At 40.8% G+C, this 17,077-nt stretch overlaps 2 protein-coding genes across 2 annotated transcripts; both read right to left on the bottom strand.

Moving 5' to 3' along the window:
- Positions 1 to 6,937: 6,937 nt before the first annotated feature.
- Positions 6,938 to 8,852, bottom strand: LOC110526528 (large ribosomal subunit protein P2). Its single transcript, XM_021607572.3, has 5 exons — positions 8,717 to 8,852; positions 7,830 to 7,953; positions 7,631 to 7,679; positions 7,400 to 7,495; positions 6,938 to 7,055 (listed from the first exon to the last, which is right to left on the bottom strand). The coding sequence occupies exons 2-5, from the start codon at positions 7,950 to 7,952 to the stop codon at positions 6,979 to 6,981; spliced, it is 345 nt and encodes a 114-aa protein (XP_021463247.1). The 5' UTR covers position 7,953; positions 8,717 to 8,852; the 3' UTR covers positions 6,938 to 6,978.
- Positions 8,853 to 10,957: 2,105 nt separating this feature from the next.
- LOC110526527 (protein lin-7 homolog C) lies at positions 10,958 to 16,558 on the bottom strand. Its single transcript, XM_021607571.3, has 5 exons — positions 16,369 to 16,558; positions 14,937 to 15,055; positions 14,349 to 14,420; positions 14,053 to 14,262; positions 10,958 to 13,512 (listed from the first exon to the last, which is right to left on the bottom strand). Exons 1-5 carry the CDS (start codon positions 16,403 to 16,405, stop codon positions 13,345 to 13,347), a joined length of 606 nt encoding a protein of 201 aa, XP_021463246.1. The 5' UTR covers positions 16,406 to 16,558; the 3' UTR covers positions 10,958 to 13,344.
- Between the last annotated feature and the right edge of the window lie 519 nt (positions 16,559 to 17,077).

The raw sequence follows: 17,077 nt of genomic DNA, 5'->3' as shown, positions 1-17,077 counted from the left end.
GCATTGTAACATAGGTTATAAAATGTAATTGGGTGTAAAATCAATTTTATGTTTCATTCCTTCCTGTGTCCTAGATAGAAACAGTGCATTGTTTGGACTCAGCAAATTGTGTTTACAGGGGCTAGTGCAAGCACAAACAACTTCAATGATTATTTGGCACAGCCAATTTACCACCTGCCCAACAACCAGTAGCTGCTGACAAAGTACATCAATGCTGACAGCTGCATATGATATGATACTCTGTTCAGCACTCTGACTACTCACTGGGCACACACTGGTTGAATAAACGTTGTTTCCATGTCATTTCGATGAAATTATGTTGAACCAATGTTGAATAGAAATGTAATTGACGTCTGTGCCCAGTGGGTGACTGATGTTGTGAGAATCTCTCAAGATATTTAAAGAACATTGGTGAGGTGCCTTTAGGATATGTATGGAATGTTAAGCATAAGTGTATAAAGTGTGTATTCTTATTTTAAATCTAGTTCTGTCCATGATACCGAAGTATGTGCTGATATGTGTGTGACTGGTGGATGCTGCTGGGTGTGAATGTGGTGTAGGGGAATGAAGGTGGAAATCATTAAGTTGACTTTAGAGGTAGGAAACTCCACATGATTCAAGGTTGCTGCTTTCACGTCCTTTAAGTCTGATCACCGTGGCTGAGTTGAAAGCCTCAGCGGAGCCAAGGTCCTAAGGTGAAACTCCCATCTGCTTCTGGTTAATTTTATATGAGCAGGAGCGTAACAACAACTGATTCACAGGGACCTTGTTCATTTTATGAGCAGGTCCAAAGCCCAGCACAATACCTCAGCAAACCCTTAATGGGTGGTAGACTGTAACACACTACACTATACCTCAGCTAAGCCTTTTTAAAAAGCGGCAATCGTACTATTTGTCAATTTTGAGACGCTGTAGCCAGTATACACTTCCTCAAATAGTCCGAATTAATCTAAGATAACATAAGACATTAATTTTGCCATTTTTTTGCCGAGGAGAATGTTTGGTGCATTATTTCTCAAGTGAACAAAATTTGCACGAGAAGGAGTCGTCTCCCTTTGAATGACAACAGGCACTTCATTGTAGAATCCCTACTGTTGACCAGTCGCAGACGAGTCGGCTACCGACTTCGGTTTGCCTGGATAATTTTTTGTGTGTGCCTGAACAACCGAAAAAACCCTTGCCGAAGTCCAAAACGAACCAAAATGTCGTCATAATATATGCACGAACTGTTTTGCCTGGGAAGCATACAGACGCCTTTAGTCAGTGTGGAGGTGCCAATGTTGTATTTGACCTAAATGAAACCCAACGCGGGTGGTGGCTGTAACAAAAGTCCTACAAATTTAAAGGCCCAGTGCAGTCAAAAACGTGGTTTTCTGTGTTTAATATATTTCCACACTGTGAGGTAGGAATAATACTGTGAAATTGTAGAAAATTATAATAATGCCCTTTAAGTGTAAGAGTTGTTTGAAATACACGTGAAATTTCTGCCTGTTTTGGTGAGATGGAGTTTTGGCTTGCCTGTTGACAAATTAGTTAATAGACCAATACGTTTGCGTTCCAAACCTCTCTGCCAATAACAGCAAGCTTTCTGTTTCCCCCTCCCCACTCAGACATCTCCCAGACAGTCCTAGCAAAATTATTGCTTAAGGAATTGCTCTTAAGATATGTTTCTTTTGGACCAATTCAATTGAAAACAATCACAGCAAGGTATTTCATTGTTAGCCAGAAATTATTTGATATTGAGATAAGGGCTGCATTGGACCTTTAAGAGATTACATCTTACCCCATTGAGGGTGGTAACTGTAAAACGTCTATACCCAGGATACCCATTAAGGGCAGTAACTATAGGAACATGGTAGAATTATTTACATCGGGGGAATTTAGCACTGCCAGCAGCCTATTTGCAACACATCTCGTTTTTGTATTTAGATTTTTGTGTGCTTCACTTGCATTCAGTAGTCTATGAATCACATGGTTATGAAGGCATAAATGTATGAAAGCGTGTATACTTACATTAAATGGACAAAAGGAACACCTATGTGAGAATACTATTCATTCACGCAGGCCTCCTAATTGTAACTAGAATTTCTAAGCAAACAGCTGGAGGCAGGGCTTTCTCCTATAGAGCTCAATTTTATGGAATGGTTTGCCTACCCATGTGAGAGACACAGACTCGGTCTCAACCTTTAAGTCTTTATTGAAGACTCATCTCTTCAGTAGGTCCTATGATTGAGTGTAGTCTGGCCCAGGAGTGTGAAGGTGAACAGAAAGCCACTGGAGCAATGAACTGCCCTTGCTGTCTCTGCCTGGCCAGTTCCCCTTTCTCCACTGGGATTCTCTGCCTCTAACCCTATTACAGAGGCTGAGTCACTGGCTTACTGGTGCTCTTCCATGCTGTCCTTAGGAGGGGTTGCGTCACTTGAGTGGGTTGAGTCACTGACGTGGTCTTCCTGTCTGGGTTGGCGCCCCCCCTGTGCTGTGGCGGTGATCTTTGTGGGCTATATTCGGCCTTGTCTCAGGATGGTAAGTAGGTGGTTGAAGATATCCCTTATGTGTCAGGGGGCTAGGGTCAGTCTGTTATATCTGGAGTATTTCTCCTGTCTTATCCGGTGTCCTGTGTGAATTTAATATGCTCTCTCTAATTTTCTTTCTTTCTCTCTCTCGGAGGACCTGAGCCCTAGGACCATGCCCCTAGAACCAAACTCATTGCTGTCCCCAGTCCACCTGGCCATGCTGCTGCTCCAGTTTCAACTGTTCTGCCTGCGGCTATGGAACCCTGACCCGGTCACTGTGATTGCTATTATTTGACCATGCTGGTCATTTTTGTACATTTGAACATCTTGGCCATGTTCTGTTATAATCTCCACCTGACACAGCCAGAAGAGGACTGGCCACCCCTCATAGCCTGGTTCCTCTCTAGGTTTCTTCCCTGCCTTTCTAGGGAGTTGTTCCTAGCCACCGTGCTTCTACACCTGCATTGCTTGCTGTTTGGGGTTTTAGGCTGGGTTTCTGTACAGCACTTTGATATATCAGCTGATGTAAGAAGGGCTATAGAAATACATTCGATTTGATTGACTACAGCTCAGCGTTCAACACCATAGTGCCCTCAAAGCTCATCACTAAGCTAAGGACCCTGGGACTAAACACCTCCCTCTGCAACTGGATCCTGGAATTCCTGACGGGCCACCCCCAACAACACATATGCCACACTGATCCTCAACACGGAGGCCCCTCAGGGGTGCGTACTCAGTCCCCTCCTGTACTCCCTGTTCACTCATGACCACACAGCCAGGCACGACTCCAACACCATCATTAAGTTTGCTGATGACACAACGGTAGGCTTGATCACCAACAACGAGACAGCCTATAGGGAGGTCAGAGACCTGACCGTGTGGTGCAAGGACAACAACCTCTCCCTCAACGTGATCAAGACAAAGGAGATGATTGTGGACTACAGGAAAAAGAGGACCGAGCACACCCCCATTCTCATCGACGGGGCTGCAGTGGAGCAGGTTGAGAGCTTCAAGTTCCTTGGGGTCCACATCACCAACAATCTAACATGGTCCAAGCACACCAAGACAGTAGTGAATAGGGCACGACAAAACCTATTCTCCTTCAGGAGACTGAAAAGATTTGGCATGGGTCCTCAGATCCTCAAAAGGTTTTGCAGCTGCACCAGAGAGCATCCAGACGGGTTGCATCAGTGCCTGGTATGACAATTGCTCGGCCTCTGACTACAAGGCACTACAGTGGATAGTGCATACGGCCCAGTACATCACCGGGGCCAAGCTTCCTGCCATCCAGGACCTCTATACCAGGCGATGTCAGAGGAAGGCCCTAAAAATTGTCAGACTCCAGCCACCCTAGTCAGACTGTTCTCTGTGCTACCGCATGGCAAGCGGTACTGGAGTGCCAAGTCTAGGTCCAAGAGGCTTCTTAACAGCTTCCACCCTCAAGCCATAAGACTCCTGAACACCTAATCAAATGGCTACCCAGACTATTTGCATTGCCCCCCTCTCACTTCTACACTGCTGCTACTCTCTGTTAGTATCTATGCATAGTCACTGTAATAACACTACCTACATGTACAGTCATGGCCAAAAGTTTTGAGAATTACACAAATATTAATTTCCACAAAGTTTGCTGCTTCGTTGTCTTTGGATATTTGTGTCAGATGTTACTATGGAATACTGAAGTATAATTACAAGCATTTCATAATTGTCAAATTATACTTCAGTATTCCATAGTAACATCTGACAAAATATATCTGCAATCTGCCCTGGCATGCTGTCAATTACCTTCTGGGCCACATCCTGACCGATGGCAGCCCATTCTTGCGTAATCAATGCTTGGAGTTTGTCAGAATTTGTGGGTTTTTGCTTGTCCACCCGCCTCTTGAGGATTGACCACAAGTTATCAATGGGATTTAGGTCTGGGGAGTTTCCTGGCCATGGACCCAAAATATTGATGTTTTGTTCCCTGAGCCACTTAGTTATCACTTTTGCCTTATGGCAAGGTGCTCCATTATGCTGGAAACGGCATTGTTCGTCACCAAACTGTTCCTGGATGGTTGGGAGAAATTGCTCTCGGAGGATGTGTTGGTACCATTCTTTATTCATGGCTGTGTACTTAGGCAAAATTGTGAGTGAGCCCACTCCCTTGGCTGAGAAGCAACCCCACACATGAATGGTCTCAGGATGCTTTACTGTTGGCATGACACAGGACTGATGATAGCGCTCACCTCGTCTTCTCCGGACAAGTTTTTTTCCGGATGCCCCAAACAATCAGAAAGGGGATTCATCAGAGAAAATGACTTTACCCCAGTCCTCAGCAGTCCAATCGCTGTACCTTTTGCAGAATATCAGTCTGTCCCTGATGTTTTTCCTAGAGAGAAGTGGCTTCTTTGCTGCCCTTCTTGACACCATGCCATCCTCCAAAAGTCTTTGCTTCACTGTGCATGCAGAAGCACTCAGACCTGCCTGCTGCCATTCCTGAGCAAGCTCTGTACTGGTGGTGCCCCGATCCCGCAGCTGAAACAACTTCAGGAGACGGTCCTGGTGCTTGCTGGACTTTCTTGGGTGCCCTGAAGCCTTCTTCACAACAATTGAACCGCTCTCCTTGAAGTTCTTGATGATCCGATAAATGGTTGATTTAGGTTCAATCTTACTGGCAGCAATATCCTTGCCTGTGAAGCCCTTTTTGTGCAAAGCAATGATGACAGCACGTGTTTCCTTGCAGGTAACCATGTTTGACAGAGGAAGAACAATGATTCCAAGCACCACCCTCCTTTTGAAGCTTTCAGTCTGTTATTCGAACTCAATCTGCATGACAGGGTGATCTCCAGCCTTGTCCTCATCAACACTCACACCTGTGTTAACGAGAGAATCACTGACATGTCAGCTGGTCCTTTTGTGGTGTGTTTTTTGGGGGGATTCAGTTCATTTGCATGGCAAAGAGGGACTTTGCAATTCTTCTGATCACTCTTCAAAACACTTGAGTTTATGCAAATTGCCATCATATAAACTGAGGCAGCAGACTTTGTGAAAATTAATAGTGTGTCATTCTCAACTTTTGGCCACGACTGTACTTATTACCTCGACACCGGTACCCAGTCTATAGCCCGGCTATTGTTATTTACTGCTGCTCTTCAATTTGTTATTCTCTTTTTTTCCCCCTTAACTGCATTAAGGGTTTGTAAGTAAGCATTTCACTGTAAGGTCTACACATGTATTCGGGACGTGACAAATAATGGGATTTGAAATGTGTGTACATAGTTCTGTCCTGGTCTATTAATGTTATGTATTAGCCTGTCATTATGTGGACCTTAGGAAGAGGAGTTGCATACTCACGAGCTCAACATTTCTTATAGTACCCATTCAAAACTTTCAGACATGTCTAGGGAGACTGGGGTTGTTTCTGGACAGGGCCAGTAGCAGAAGGGTAAATGGCGCTATCTGCTGTTTTATCCATGAATTTAACCTTTTTCCTACTACCACACTAGTAACTACCGAAAACATTTTCGTAGCAGTCAAATTAGTCGACAATCAATACCACCGTCACACACCTTGACTATAATTCCCCAAATAGAATTAGATTCAAGGAAATGTACAGTAGCAAGCAAATTACTACTTATACCCCTACATGGCTGCACTGCAGCACCAAGTCCAAACATTGACTAAAGGTGGCTAACATTGCTCCTTATAGTCCAAGGACCTTACATGTTGTTTCAAGGCTCTGAAAGCCTAAACAGCCAAATACTTCACCTAAACCGATTCTCAATTGTGGTACAATTCTGAACATAAATCCCTACTTTCATATCCTAAAATAATTTCACAAATGCAAAATACACTTGCTGTACAGTTAGTTAAGTTGCAGCAAATAGTATTTTTCCATTGACAACCTGTTTGTAGCCACCATTTACACACGTTAGGAGACTCAGATGGCCAATTAGCACAGGTAGTAAGTAGACCAACTTCAATCTGTTTTCCGTAAACACACGCTGTAACACGGAGATACTGTATGTTTGTGTGGGAACGCTACTGTACACAGTAATAGCTATTTAGATCACATAACATGCAATCATCCATGTAGTTATACTTCTAGCATAACATTTCAGACTGACGCAGACCCTCTTCTCTTTGATTATTGCCTGAGCGCAACATTGGGTCTCTCATTTCATCCCTTTTTATTACATTTATCTCATTTGAAAGGTCCTTTTGCTTCCAAAACACTACCGCAAGTAATGCGTGTTAATGATCAAACTGAGCGTCCATGGCTCTTACCAAAATCCCCCAGTACAGAAGACGCCCTCGTCCAATGACTTGTGTAATGTAATAGTCATCATCAAGAGCAATGCAGCACCCAACTGCTTCAGTGGCTGTGTCCAGATTGAAACAAAAGCAAAATACCAAAAGAAGAAAATACAAAATATTTAGCCTTTTCCTTTTTTACAAAGTTTATTTCAGATATTGAACAAGTTTAGTCGAACAGGCCGAATCCCATGTCGTCATCAGATCCCTCTTCAGACTCCTCCTTCTCTTCCTTCTTCTCCTCAGCTGTAAAGAGATAAGTAATCAATTAACCATATACTATTTACCATATACATTGTCTAAAAACACAGCTAGCTCTAGTGAAAGTAACAATCCATGCATTTAGCAATGAAACTTTTAATGCTGTTTGCATTGAGACTGTTCTGGTGTAAATTTCCCAAGTATTTAGTAAAGGCAAATAAGCTTTAGCTTGCCTGACCAAGTGCCCCATCGATATTGAGCTGACCCGCACATCAATATCTATAAATTTAACACCCCATTGCACCCAGTTTGGCATGAAAAATGATGGACCTCAAAGATCAACTTGACAAGGATCTCAAACACTCATGTGGGCTCTGATGTATGCTCACCTGCAGTGGGGGCAGCTGCCCCAGCAGCAGCAGCTCCACCTGAGCTGGCCACTGCCACAGCACCACCTGCTGGCATACTGGCCAGTTTACCATAGCCTGTGAGAAATGACAGTTAACCGATTTAATTACAACTTTGTTCTTAGTCCAGACGGACTATTTCAGGTTCTAATTTTAAGTAGATGTGTTCTCTTCAGTGACTTTTCATTATGCATTGACAGTTCTGCAACTCACCTTGGGCAATCACCTCTTCCACATTTTTGCCACCAAGTTCAGTGACAACCTGAAGGGGAAGAGAAAAAGGGGTCAGAAATTAGTGGCCCAGAGATTGCAAGCATGTTTTCTGATTGAGCGCAACTTTCAGAACACACAAATTGTGCGTTTATTTTACTCAACACTGAGATAAGGTAAAAACATGTGATATTAAACATACTTTCTCCATGCGTGTGTTGTCAGCCTCAATGCCAACACTTTCCAGGATCTTCTTTATGTCAGCAGCCTGTGGGCTGGCATTACCACCAAGGGCAGAGAGCAGGTATGCAGCAACGTAACGCATTCTGCAATACAGATCATGATGCAGTTATCATGACAAACAAACAGGGCATAAAAAAAATATACCCAATACAGTTATGTTACTTTAAACAAATAATAGTACACATGCGTCCCAAAGGGAACTTCGCAGTATAACCCTATAACATAGAAACAATTATAACTTCTCCATGTCATACCCACAGAGCATCAAGTAGCTAGGCCTACAAACATCTATATTATACATTTGTTTCAAGAGTGATATTTAGACACCTTCTCCATAATCTAAGTGAGAGAAAAAAATGTTGGTTGGGCATCTTTACCAAACACTAGGACTCACTGCCTTACTCAAAACATCTGATTGATTAGCTAACTAGGTAACGTTAGCTAGATAACGGAGGTCAGCAAATTAGCTAGCTAGTAGAGCTTGCTAGCGCAATGTCCACAAAGCTCCAGTTGAGGTTGTCACTGATAACTGTTATTTCTTCAATCAGAATATGAAGATGTGGCATTGAAAAACTCCCTCGCAAATAATGTAACCCATCAACTAGCTACAGTTTTGGGCCTTGTTTCTTTGAGGCAACCGTGAGAGCGACTACACATGGTGACATGTCATGGCTGTTAGGTAGCAAGCTAACTGGTTAGCATGCTCCTCTCCAATACATTATTTGCTGTCCAGTTTTAGGTTAGGGGTAAGACAAATATTTGAAGGGAATGTCTACGTTATGGTGCCGTGTTGGACAAATTTTCACAGGGTGTATATATACTAAATTTCCTTTAGAAGACACTCACTTGACACAGAGACGGCAGATGCGTGTTCACGACGAGATTTGCACAGGCGGAAAGGAAGTTCCAAGGCAGGGGGGAAACGGAAAAACGCGTGATGGGCGTGGAAATCGAATGAATTTTGATTGGAGGAGAAATTTCACAACAAGGTGGACTTGATTTGCAGGACGAAGTGAGGAGATGGTCCGGAGGCCGGGCGGCGTCAACACAATGAAAAATGTCAGAAAAAAAAATAATTTAGGGAAACTGGAATCACAACATGGTGATAATGATACGCCCCATGTAAGTGAGGCCACTGTTCAGTCCAGCAAAGTGCCATTGACTCTCAGTGGTCAATAACTGGACAGACGGAGCTGGGACTGTGCTGTGACCTTAGAACAGACACCTAATTTGGACTACATTAGTACCATACTCTATGAAATGGTGCAATAACCCTTACTATAGTACCATTCTTGCCTCTGGCAATATGACATAATATGGTATCTTCAAAAGTTATCAAACAAAAAATGTGGGGCTCCAAAACAAAAAGGATGTTAAAACTACAGTGCCTTGCGAAAGTATTCGGCCCCCTTGAACTTTGCGACCTTTTGCCACATTTCAGGCTTCAAACATAAAGATATAAAACTGTATTTTTTTGTGAAGAATCAACAACAAGTGGGACACAATCATGAAGTGGAACGACATTTATTGGATATTTCAAACTTTAACAAATCAAAAACTGAAAAATTGGGCGTGCAAAATTATTCAGACCCCTTAAGTTAATACTTTGTAGCGCCACCTTTTGCTGCGATTACAGCTGTAAGTCGCTTGGGGTATGTCTCTATCAGTTTTGCACATCGAGAGACTGAAATGTTTTCCCATTCCTCCTTGCAAAACAGCTCGAGCTCAGTGAGGTTGGATGGAGAGCATTTGTGAACAGCAGTTTTCAGTTCTTTCCACAGATTCTCGATTGGATTCAGGTCTGGACTTTGACTTGGCCATTCTAACACCTGGATATGTTTATTTTTGAACCATTCCATTGTAGATGTTGCTTTATGTTTTGGATCATTGTCTTGTTGGAAGACAAATCTCCGTCCCAGTCTCAGGTCTTTTGCAGACTCCATCAGGTTTTCTTCCAGAATGGTCCTGTATTTGGCTCCATCCATCTTCCCATCAATTTTAACCATCTTCCCTGTCCCTGCTGAAGAAAAGCAGGCCCAATCCATGATGCTACCACCACCATGTTTGACAGTGGGGATGGTGTGTTCAGGGTGATGAGCTGTGTTGCTTTTACGCCAAACATAACGTTTTGCATTGTTGCCAAAAAGTAACATTTTGGTTTCATCTGACCAGACCACCTTCTTCCACATGTTTGGTGTGTCTCCCAGGTGGCTTGTGGCAAACTTTAAACGACACTTTTTATGGATATCTTTAAGAAATGGCTTTCTTCTTGCCACTCTTCCATAAAGGCCAGATTTGTGCAATATACAACTGATTGTTGTCCTATGGACAGAGTCTCCCACCTCAGCTGTAGATCTCTGCAGTTCATCCAGAGTGATCATGGGCCTCTTGGCTGCATCTCTGATCAGTCTTCTCCTTGTATGAGCTGAAAGTTTAGAGGGACGGCCAGGTCTTGGTAGATTTGCAGTAGTCTGATACTCCTTCCATTTCAATATTATCGCTTGCACAGTGCTCCTTGGGATGTTTAAAGCTTGGGAAATCTTTTTGTATCCAAATCCGGCTTTAAACTTCTTCACAACAGTATCTCGGACCTGCCTGGTGTGTTCCTTGTTCTTCATGATGCTCTCTGCGCTTTTAACGGACCTCTGAGACTATCACAGTGCAGGTGTAATTATACGGAGACTTGATTACACACAGGTGGATTGTATTTATCATCATTAGTCATTTAGGTCAACATTGGATCATTCAGAGATCCCCACTGAACTTCTGGAGAGAGTTTGCTGCACTGAAAGTAAAGGGGCTGAATAATTTTGCACGCCCAATTTTTCAGTTTTTGATTTGTTAAAAAAGTTTGAAATATCCAATAAATGTCGTTCCACTTCATGATTGTGTCCCACTTGTTGCTGATTCTTCACAAAAAAATTGTTTTATATCTTTATGTTTGAAGCCTGAAATGTGGCAAAAGGTCGCAAAGTTCAAGGGGGCCGAATACTTTCGCAAGGCACTGTACATGTGTCAAGGAATTACACAATAAAATGTATGGTAATATTATTTAAGTTTAGAATAACATAAGCAAATTAAAACATCTTTCATGGTGTAATTTATTTTGTGCAGTTTTTGTAACACAATATACAATACAAATGGACAGAATAAACTGAGAGCAGCACATTTTGTAAGTAGACCTAACAGTCCAAAACAAGCAAACATTCAATATGATATCAAATAGTTCTCATAATTGTTGCAAGTTTGGTCTTGGTACTCAAAACAAGAATATAACAGTCAGAAAAGGAATACAAATCATTTCAGGATTTTTTTTCTCTCATGAAAATCCCTTGTAAAAAATAAAAATATCAAAAGAAAACACTTAGAAAAATATTCTATTGACCCTTCCAAAATATAAGAGGGTAGAAACCTGAGGGGTGTTTCACAAAGCTCTAGGAATTGGCAAGGTAACTGTCCTGAACATTCTGTTGAAACCATTCATGTCAGTCACAAGGACATTTCAGTAATCATACTAAGGGGCAAGCTGACATGTAACCAACTTGCTATGGGGTGCCAAATCTGTTAAGCCTTTGCTTACTTTACACATCTTTTTAAAAGAATGAATAGAACATAGAATCATTTCTTTATGAAGTGAAGAAAACTTTAGAGTGCAGGAATTACAAAATGTTTCATGATTTAGAAGAATACATTTTATTCAATTCAGCAAAAAAAAAAAAAATCTAATTTGATCAATATAACTGGAATTACACAGTACATTCACAAGTGACCATCATAAGATAAAATACAAACTATGCTATTCAGCTGAAAATTAACATAATATCTGGAATTGAAATCAGTGATGCCAAGTTATGTTCACATCTTCAAGGGATAGTTCACCCAAATGGGACATGTTGAGCTATAAAATTAGGTACAAGTAATTATTCGAACCTGTAAGTCAGCAACCAAAAATATGGCTTTGTTAACTCAACCACAGCATAGCAACGTTATTGGTCTTTATTATGAACTGTATTAATGAAGGTGGGTTTCACATACCAGTAGATTTCATGCATTTTTTAATGAATGGCATTCAATGAGTTTACTCACGTTGAAAGATAGCAGGTAGCAGCACCCTATTTCAAACAACCATGCTGGTGGTAGTGCAATACTGTCGTTTTCTCGTTTATGCTTTTTGGAAACATCAGTTGATGTTGGACAACAATGGCATGTTTGTCATCGCTGCGACAAGTTGGCCAACCTACTGTACACCCACCTTGAATGAGTTGGCCACACCGTTGAAGTGTGAATAGAGCAAAGTAACTCAAAGAAATGAAAAACTAAAATTACTACGGGCAAGCAGCTTTCTTGGGGAATCTCAAAATCCACTGACCCGGTTTGTGAAATACCCCTCTGGTTTCAAAATGTTCTGACTTATTGCTCTTTTGAAATATTTAAAATGTCAGGTTTGCCTCAGGTCTCAAAATTGTATACTGTCCCCCCTTACTGTCATAAGGGGAAAAGGTTATCTGAATTTTAAAAGAGAGCACAGCATCTTAGAAAGCCTTCTCCCAGCCCACTGAAAACCTACGCATTTGAAGGCTCTAAATCATTCATGGGATGCAAAAGCTAGAAGTTGTTGAATAATTTATGAGTCAGCAAAATCTTTTTTTAAAGTTTGTAAGACAGTGAAAACATCAGCACGAGGTTAAAAATAAATTCAGAGAATGTATTATTTAATTCCTTAACAATTTAGAATTTAGATTAGAATACTAAACACAGATCTACCAAAATGATCATACCGGTTATTTTCAGGAGGAAAAAAAACTAAACAGAGACAATGGTAAAACATAACGGTCTCCATTTAGCCTTCATATACTGGTAAACACAAAATGTCTATATCAATTTACACACAATACCCAATTCCTTCAATAATATTTATTCTATAACCCTTATATCCTAAACATATTCTATTAGTACCAGTTTCTTTTCGCTCTCAAAAATAGCAGGTGTGACGTTTGCATTCCTGCAAATGCTTGGTAAACCTGACATTGAAGTGTTGAATCATCTGAGCTTAGTTTTGTAATTTGAATGACAGTACAAGTTCAAATACATTTGTATTGCCCTGAGGCACTTTATAAAGGCTGTACTAAAATAAAAAAAATACCATCTCTTCAATCAATGAACCTCTGTGGTGGGTCTCACAGGTCCTCAAATGGCATCCAATATGTCAGTCCAAAATGTAATGCATATGTAAAGCGTGAATGACCAACTACTTGTAGAAATATGATAAATCTAGTGTTTGCCTTGAGTCGTGGTGTGGAGGATAGTGTCAGAAGTTGAAGGGGTAGGTTGTAGAAAAGGTAGAAATATAATATATGTGGATACATACTAAACGTAGTGAGCTACGTTTTAGATGAAGGTTAAAATTGTGACTGGGACAGATGGCTGGAAGAGGGTGAAAGATGAGGGAATTGCGTGCCAGTGATGAAAAAACACTATTGGGGATAGCTGTTCTGTTGCCGGCGCTTTGCAGACCTCATCTTCTCAAAGCGGGACTCCATTTCCTCAAGGACTTTAGGAGTGTACCTGACCACCAGCTTCACAGTGCCCTGGGCAGCTTTGAGAAGCTCCACAGCTTTCTCATGGTGCTCCCCCTCCACACTCTGGAAAGAAAGAGATAAAAGGAGGATTAATTTAAATAACAAACAAAATTAGGTGACTGAATATGATAAATGTATATTGATAGTGGCCGTGTCCGAAATCTGGTTTGCCTGCTATTTACTTAAACTGCATACTGTGTACTAATCATACTACTTAGAACGTTGGGTTTAGTAAAAACAAATGCAGTAAAATATAACAGTATACTAGGCTCATCCTACATCATCTAATGCGCAAATGCTTTGATTCCCTACATTCATTCATTTCGGTACAGCTTGTCTCCTCAACAGTTTATCAGCTGTTGTCAGATACACATGGGCCTCGAAATACAATTCTCTTCCTCAAGGGTGCAGCAAATTCTACTAGATAAAAATCCAAAATGACTAGGACATCCTGGAATTTTTAAACCATTCTCAATCTTAAAAATTTCACATACAACAAACAAAAAAACACACAAAAAAATAATCTGCCTTCCCAAAATGCCTACTATTTAGAACGCAAGTACGGGTATATGGACAGCCAGAGACTGCATAAACAACACGTACCACCCCATTGACAGAAAGCAGCTGGTCGCCTCTCTTGAGGCCCCCGTGGCGGTCTGCAATTCCCCCAGGAATGATGCGTGAGATGTAAATAGGAGAGTTCTGTTCCTTCCCTCCCATTATATTGAAGCCAAGTCCTTCCTCAGTCTTAGGCAGCTCCACCACGCGAGGGTGTGAGTGCCCCTCACTGGCCGCAAACGCTGCAACAGTGGCCTACAAGGCAAGAGAGGAGAAAGTTGTTAACCCAGAGTTGCATACAGAGTTGTTGTTTAATATTGGTTGTTGTTGTTGTGACATACCTTGGCTGTGGCATTGGCCCTGACTTCAGGGCTACTATTAATGTCCACTGTCTCATACACATGTTCATACACCTAAGGAGTTGTTTAGAAAAGGCAGAAAGAAGGTTAGTCAAATGCAAACTGCTAAGCTAAATGACTTCCTTCAAAAAGTCTGGCATGTTAAAAATGGTAGTTCTTGCTGTCCAGGGTTCCAAGCTAGTAATTAATCCTCAAACTGGATAGCTCATTTTGTAATAACAACACTACATTGAAAAAAACGCTTTATGATACACTGAAGGAATGACAAATCTTACATCAGAAGTCAAATAACTAGTCCATAGGCAGAAATCAAACATTTCATGTTTTATAGGCCTGTCTGTGTCAGCCCCATCTCACACAAGTTCACAAATCAGAGCCTGGAGGTCCAGAGTACTGCTGGTTATTTTTTTTCCACTCACCTGGTGCCCCAGGTCTGAATCAATCACCCTGATTGGAGGGGGTGAATGAAAATCAGCAGTACTTCTGGCCTTGAGGTCCAGATTTGGCCACATAAATTGAGTTGAATTTTGAAGGGTGTGATGGGCATTTAATGGCACAGTCTCAGCTCACCTCTCGCACAGCATTACAGAACTCGCTCTGCAAGACCCTTTGCAGTGCCTGCAGTTTCTGGGGAGGCACTTCCCCCGTCCTCTGGAGCTTGTCAAGCAATTCAATGGCTCGAGAAATGTCTGTGGGGAGAAAACATGGAGACCACCCACCATCAGAGATCTTACCAATAATTTACATTGATTTAAAGACTTTGGTTTGGGAAATAATTGTTTGAGGCAGAGGATCTAACATTACAGCACAAGAGTAATGGAGTCTGTTGGTTTTGATTTTGTAGATTGATTAAGTAAATCTGTCCATGCACAGGGTATTACAATACAGGCATAGCTGATCATTACCAAATCTTCATCACACTGCTTGTAAACACATGGTAGAATTCAACATAGTAACAGTCTGGGCTTTCGGGCGCAACATTTTCAAATGAACCTAGCAAGCTACTGAGCTACATACTAGACGCTGAACTTTTGTTTGGGTGCAACTGCTAACATTACTAGGAAGCTACAAACTACCAGTGGTGGAAAAAGTACCCATTTGTCATACATGAGTAAAAGTAAAGATACCTTAATAGAAAACGACAAGTAAAAGTCACCCAGTAAAATAGTACTTGAGTAAAAGTCTAAAAGTATTTGGTTTTAACTATACTTAAGTATAAAAAGTAAATGGAATTTCTAAAATATACGTATCAAAAGTAAAATTATTAATAATGTCAAATGCCTTACATTATGTAAACCAGATGACACAATTTTTGTATTTATGGATAGCCAGGGGCACACTACAACACATTAACTTACAAACAAACAAAGCATGTGTTTATTAGTGAGTGCGCCAGATTAGAGGCAGTAGGGATGACCAGGCAATGTTCTCTTGATAAGCGTGTGAATTTGACCTTTTCCTGTCAAAATGCAACCAGTACTTTTGGGTGTCAGGGAAAATGTATGGGGTAAAAAGTACATCATTTTCTTTAGGAATGTAGTGAAGTAAAACAATTTGCAAAAAGTATAATTAGTAAAGTACAGATAGCCCCAAAAACTACTTAAAATACTTTAAAGTAGTACTTTAAAGTATTTGTACTTAAGTACCACACACCACTGCAAACAACCTAGTAACGTTACCAGATTTGAGGATGGCTATCTTGTTAGCTAAATTAGCTAACCTTAGCTGGCTACAACATTAGCAACTCAGCCCATCTGTCTTTCTGAAAACTAAAGCGGATTATATTGGCATAATCTATTTTTCTTTCGACTTTTGAGAGATGATTGTACATGGGCTAGTTATTTCAAAATTAATTGACTTGCCCTAACGCTAGTTAGCTAACTAAATTAAATTCCAGATTAGCTACCGTTAACTAGCTAGCCATCTGTTAAACTCGTGTGTGTATTTTCATCATTTTAACTATTATTATTGATCAAGCAATCTGTGTAGTTTGACGTTTTACCTCTTTCCAGTCGAACAGGTTCCCCCAAAGACGCCATAATAGCCTAAATCCGGCACTGTTCGGGAGAAATTATCAACGAGCAAAATATCCACTCGGCGATAAACAGATTTGAGCTGTATTGACGGGGAATGTTGTTGCGTCAAGGACACGCAATCGGCGCAATATACGGTCGATGTGCCAAATCCAAGATGGGGGAACAACTGAGAAGTCATATATCACTAAAGTTTTGTTTGATATTTTAGAAAATGTGGTATCCTAAATGTATAACCTGCAACATTTACAGCTTTTCAATGGTTATTTAAATTATAGATATTAATGTATAGTTATTAAAATGTTTTATCTGATCATTATTCATAACCCAAATTGAATTGTTTGTAAATGTCTTTGTAAACCTACAATGTTGCTTCAATATGTTTAAAACCATCATTTTGATCTCTGTCAGTTCTTGCATTATGTATGCATTTCTATTGATTAATTTCCACTTCTCACAGCAATAGGGAATTTGCTTTCTGAGAGCTGAAATACTACATAGGCCTATTACTCATTACTATGCATTAAACTGTGTTACCTTATCATAACGGCTAAACTGAGGACAGAGACTGCTGACCCAATGTTTATGTTTGTTGTGATAGGAAACTTGTAAACACATTATGTAGGCATAAACGTATAGGATACCTCAAATTATGTTTGGAAAAGTGATTTCTCTCTC

Source organism: Oncorhynchus mykiss, chromosome 6 (genome assembly GCF_057628025.1).
Source record: "Oncorhynchus mykiss isolate SJ-2025 chromosome 6, ASM5762802v1, whole genome shotgun sequence".
In the NCBI taxonomy this organism is placed as follows: domain Eukaryota; kingdom Metazoa; phylum Chordata; class Actinopteri; order Salmoniformes; family Salmonidae; genus Oncorhynchus; species Oncorhynchus mykiss.
This window is presented reverse-complemented; position numbering and strand designations above follow the sequence as displayed.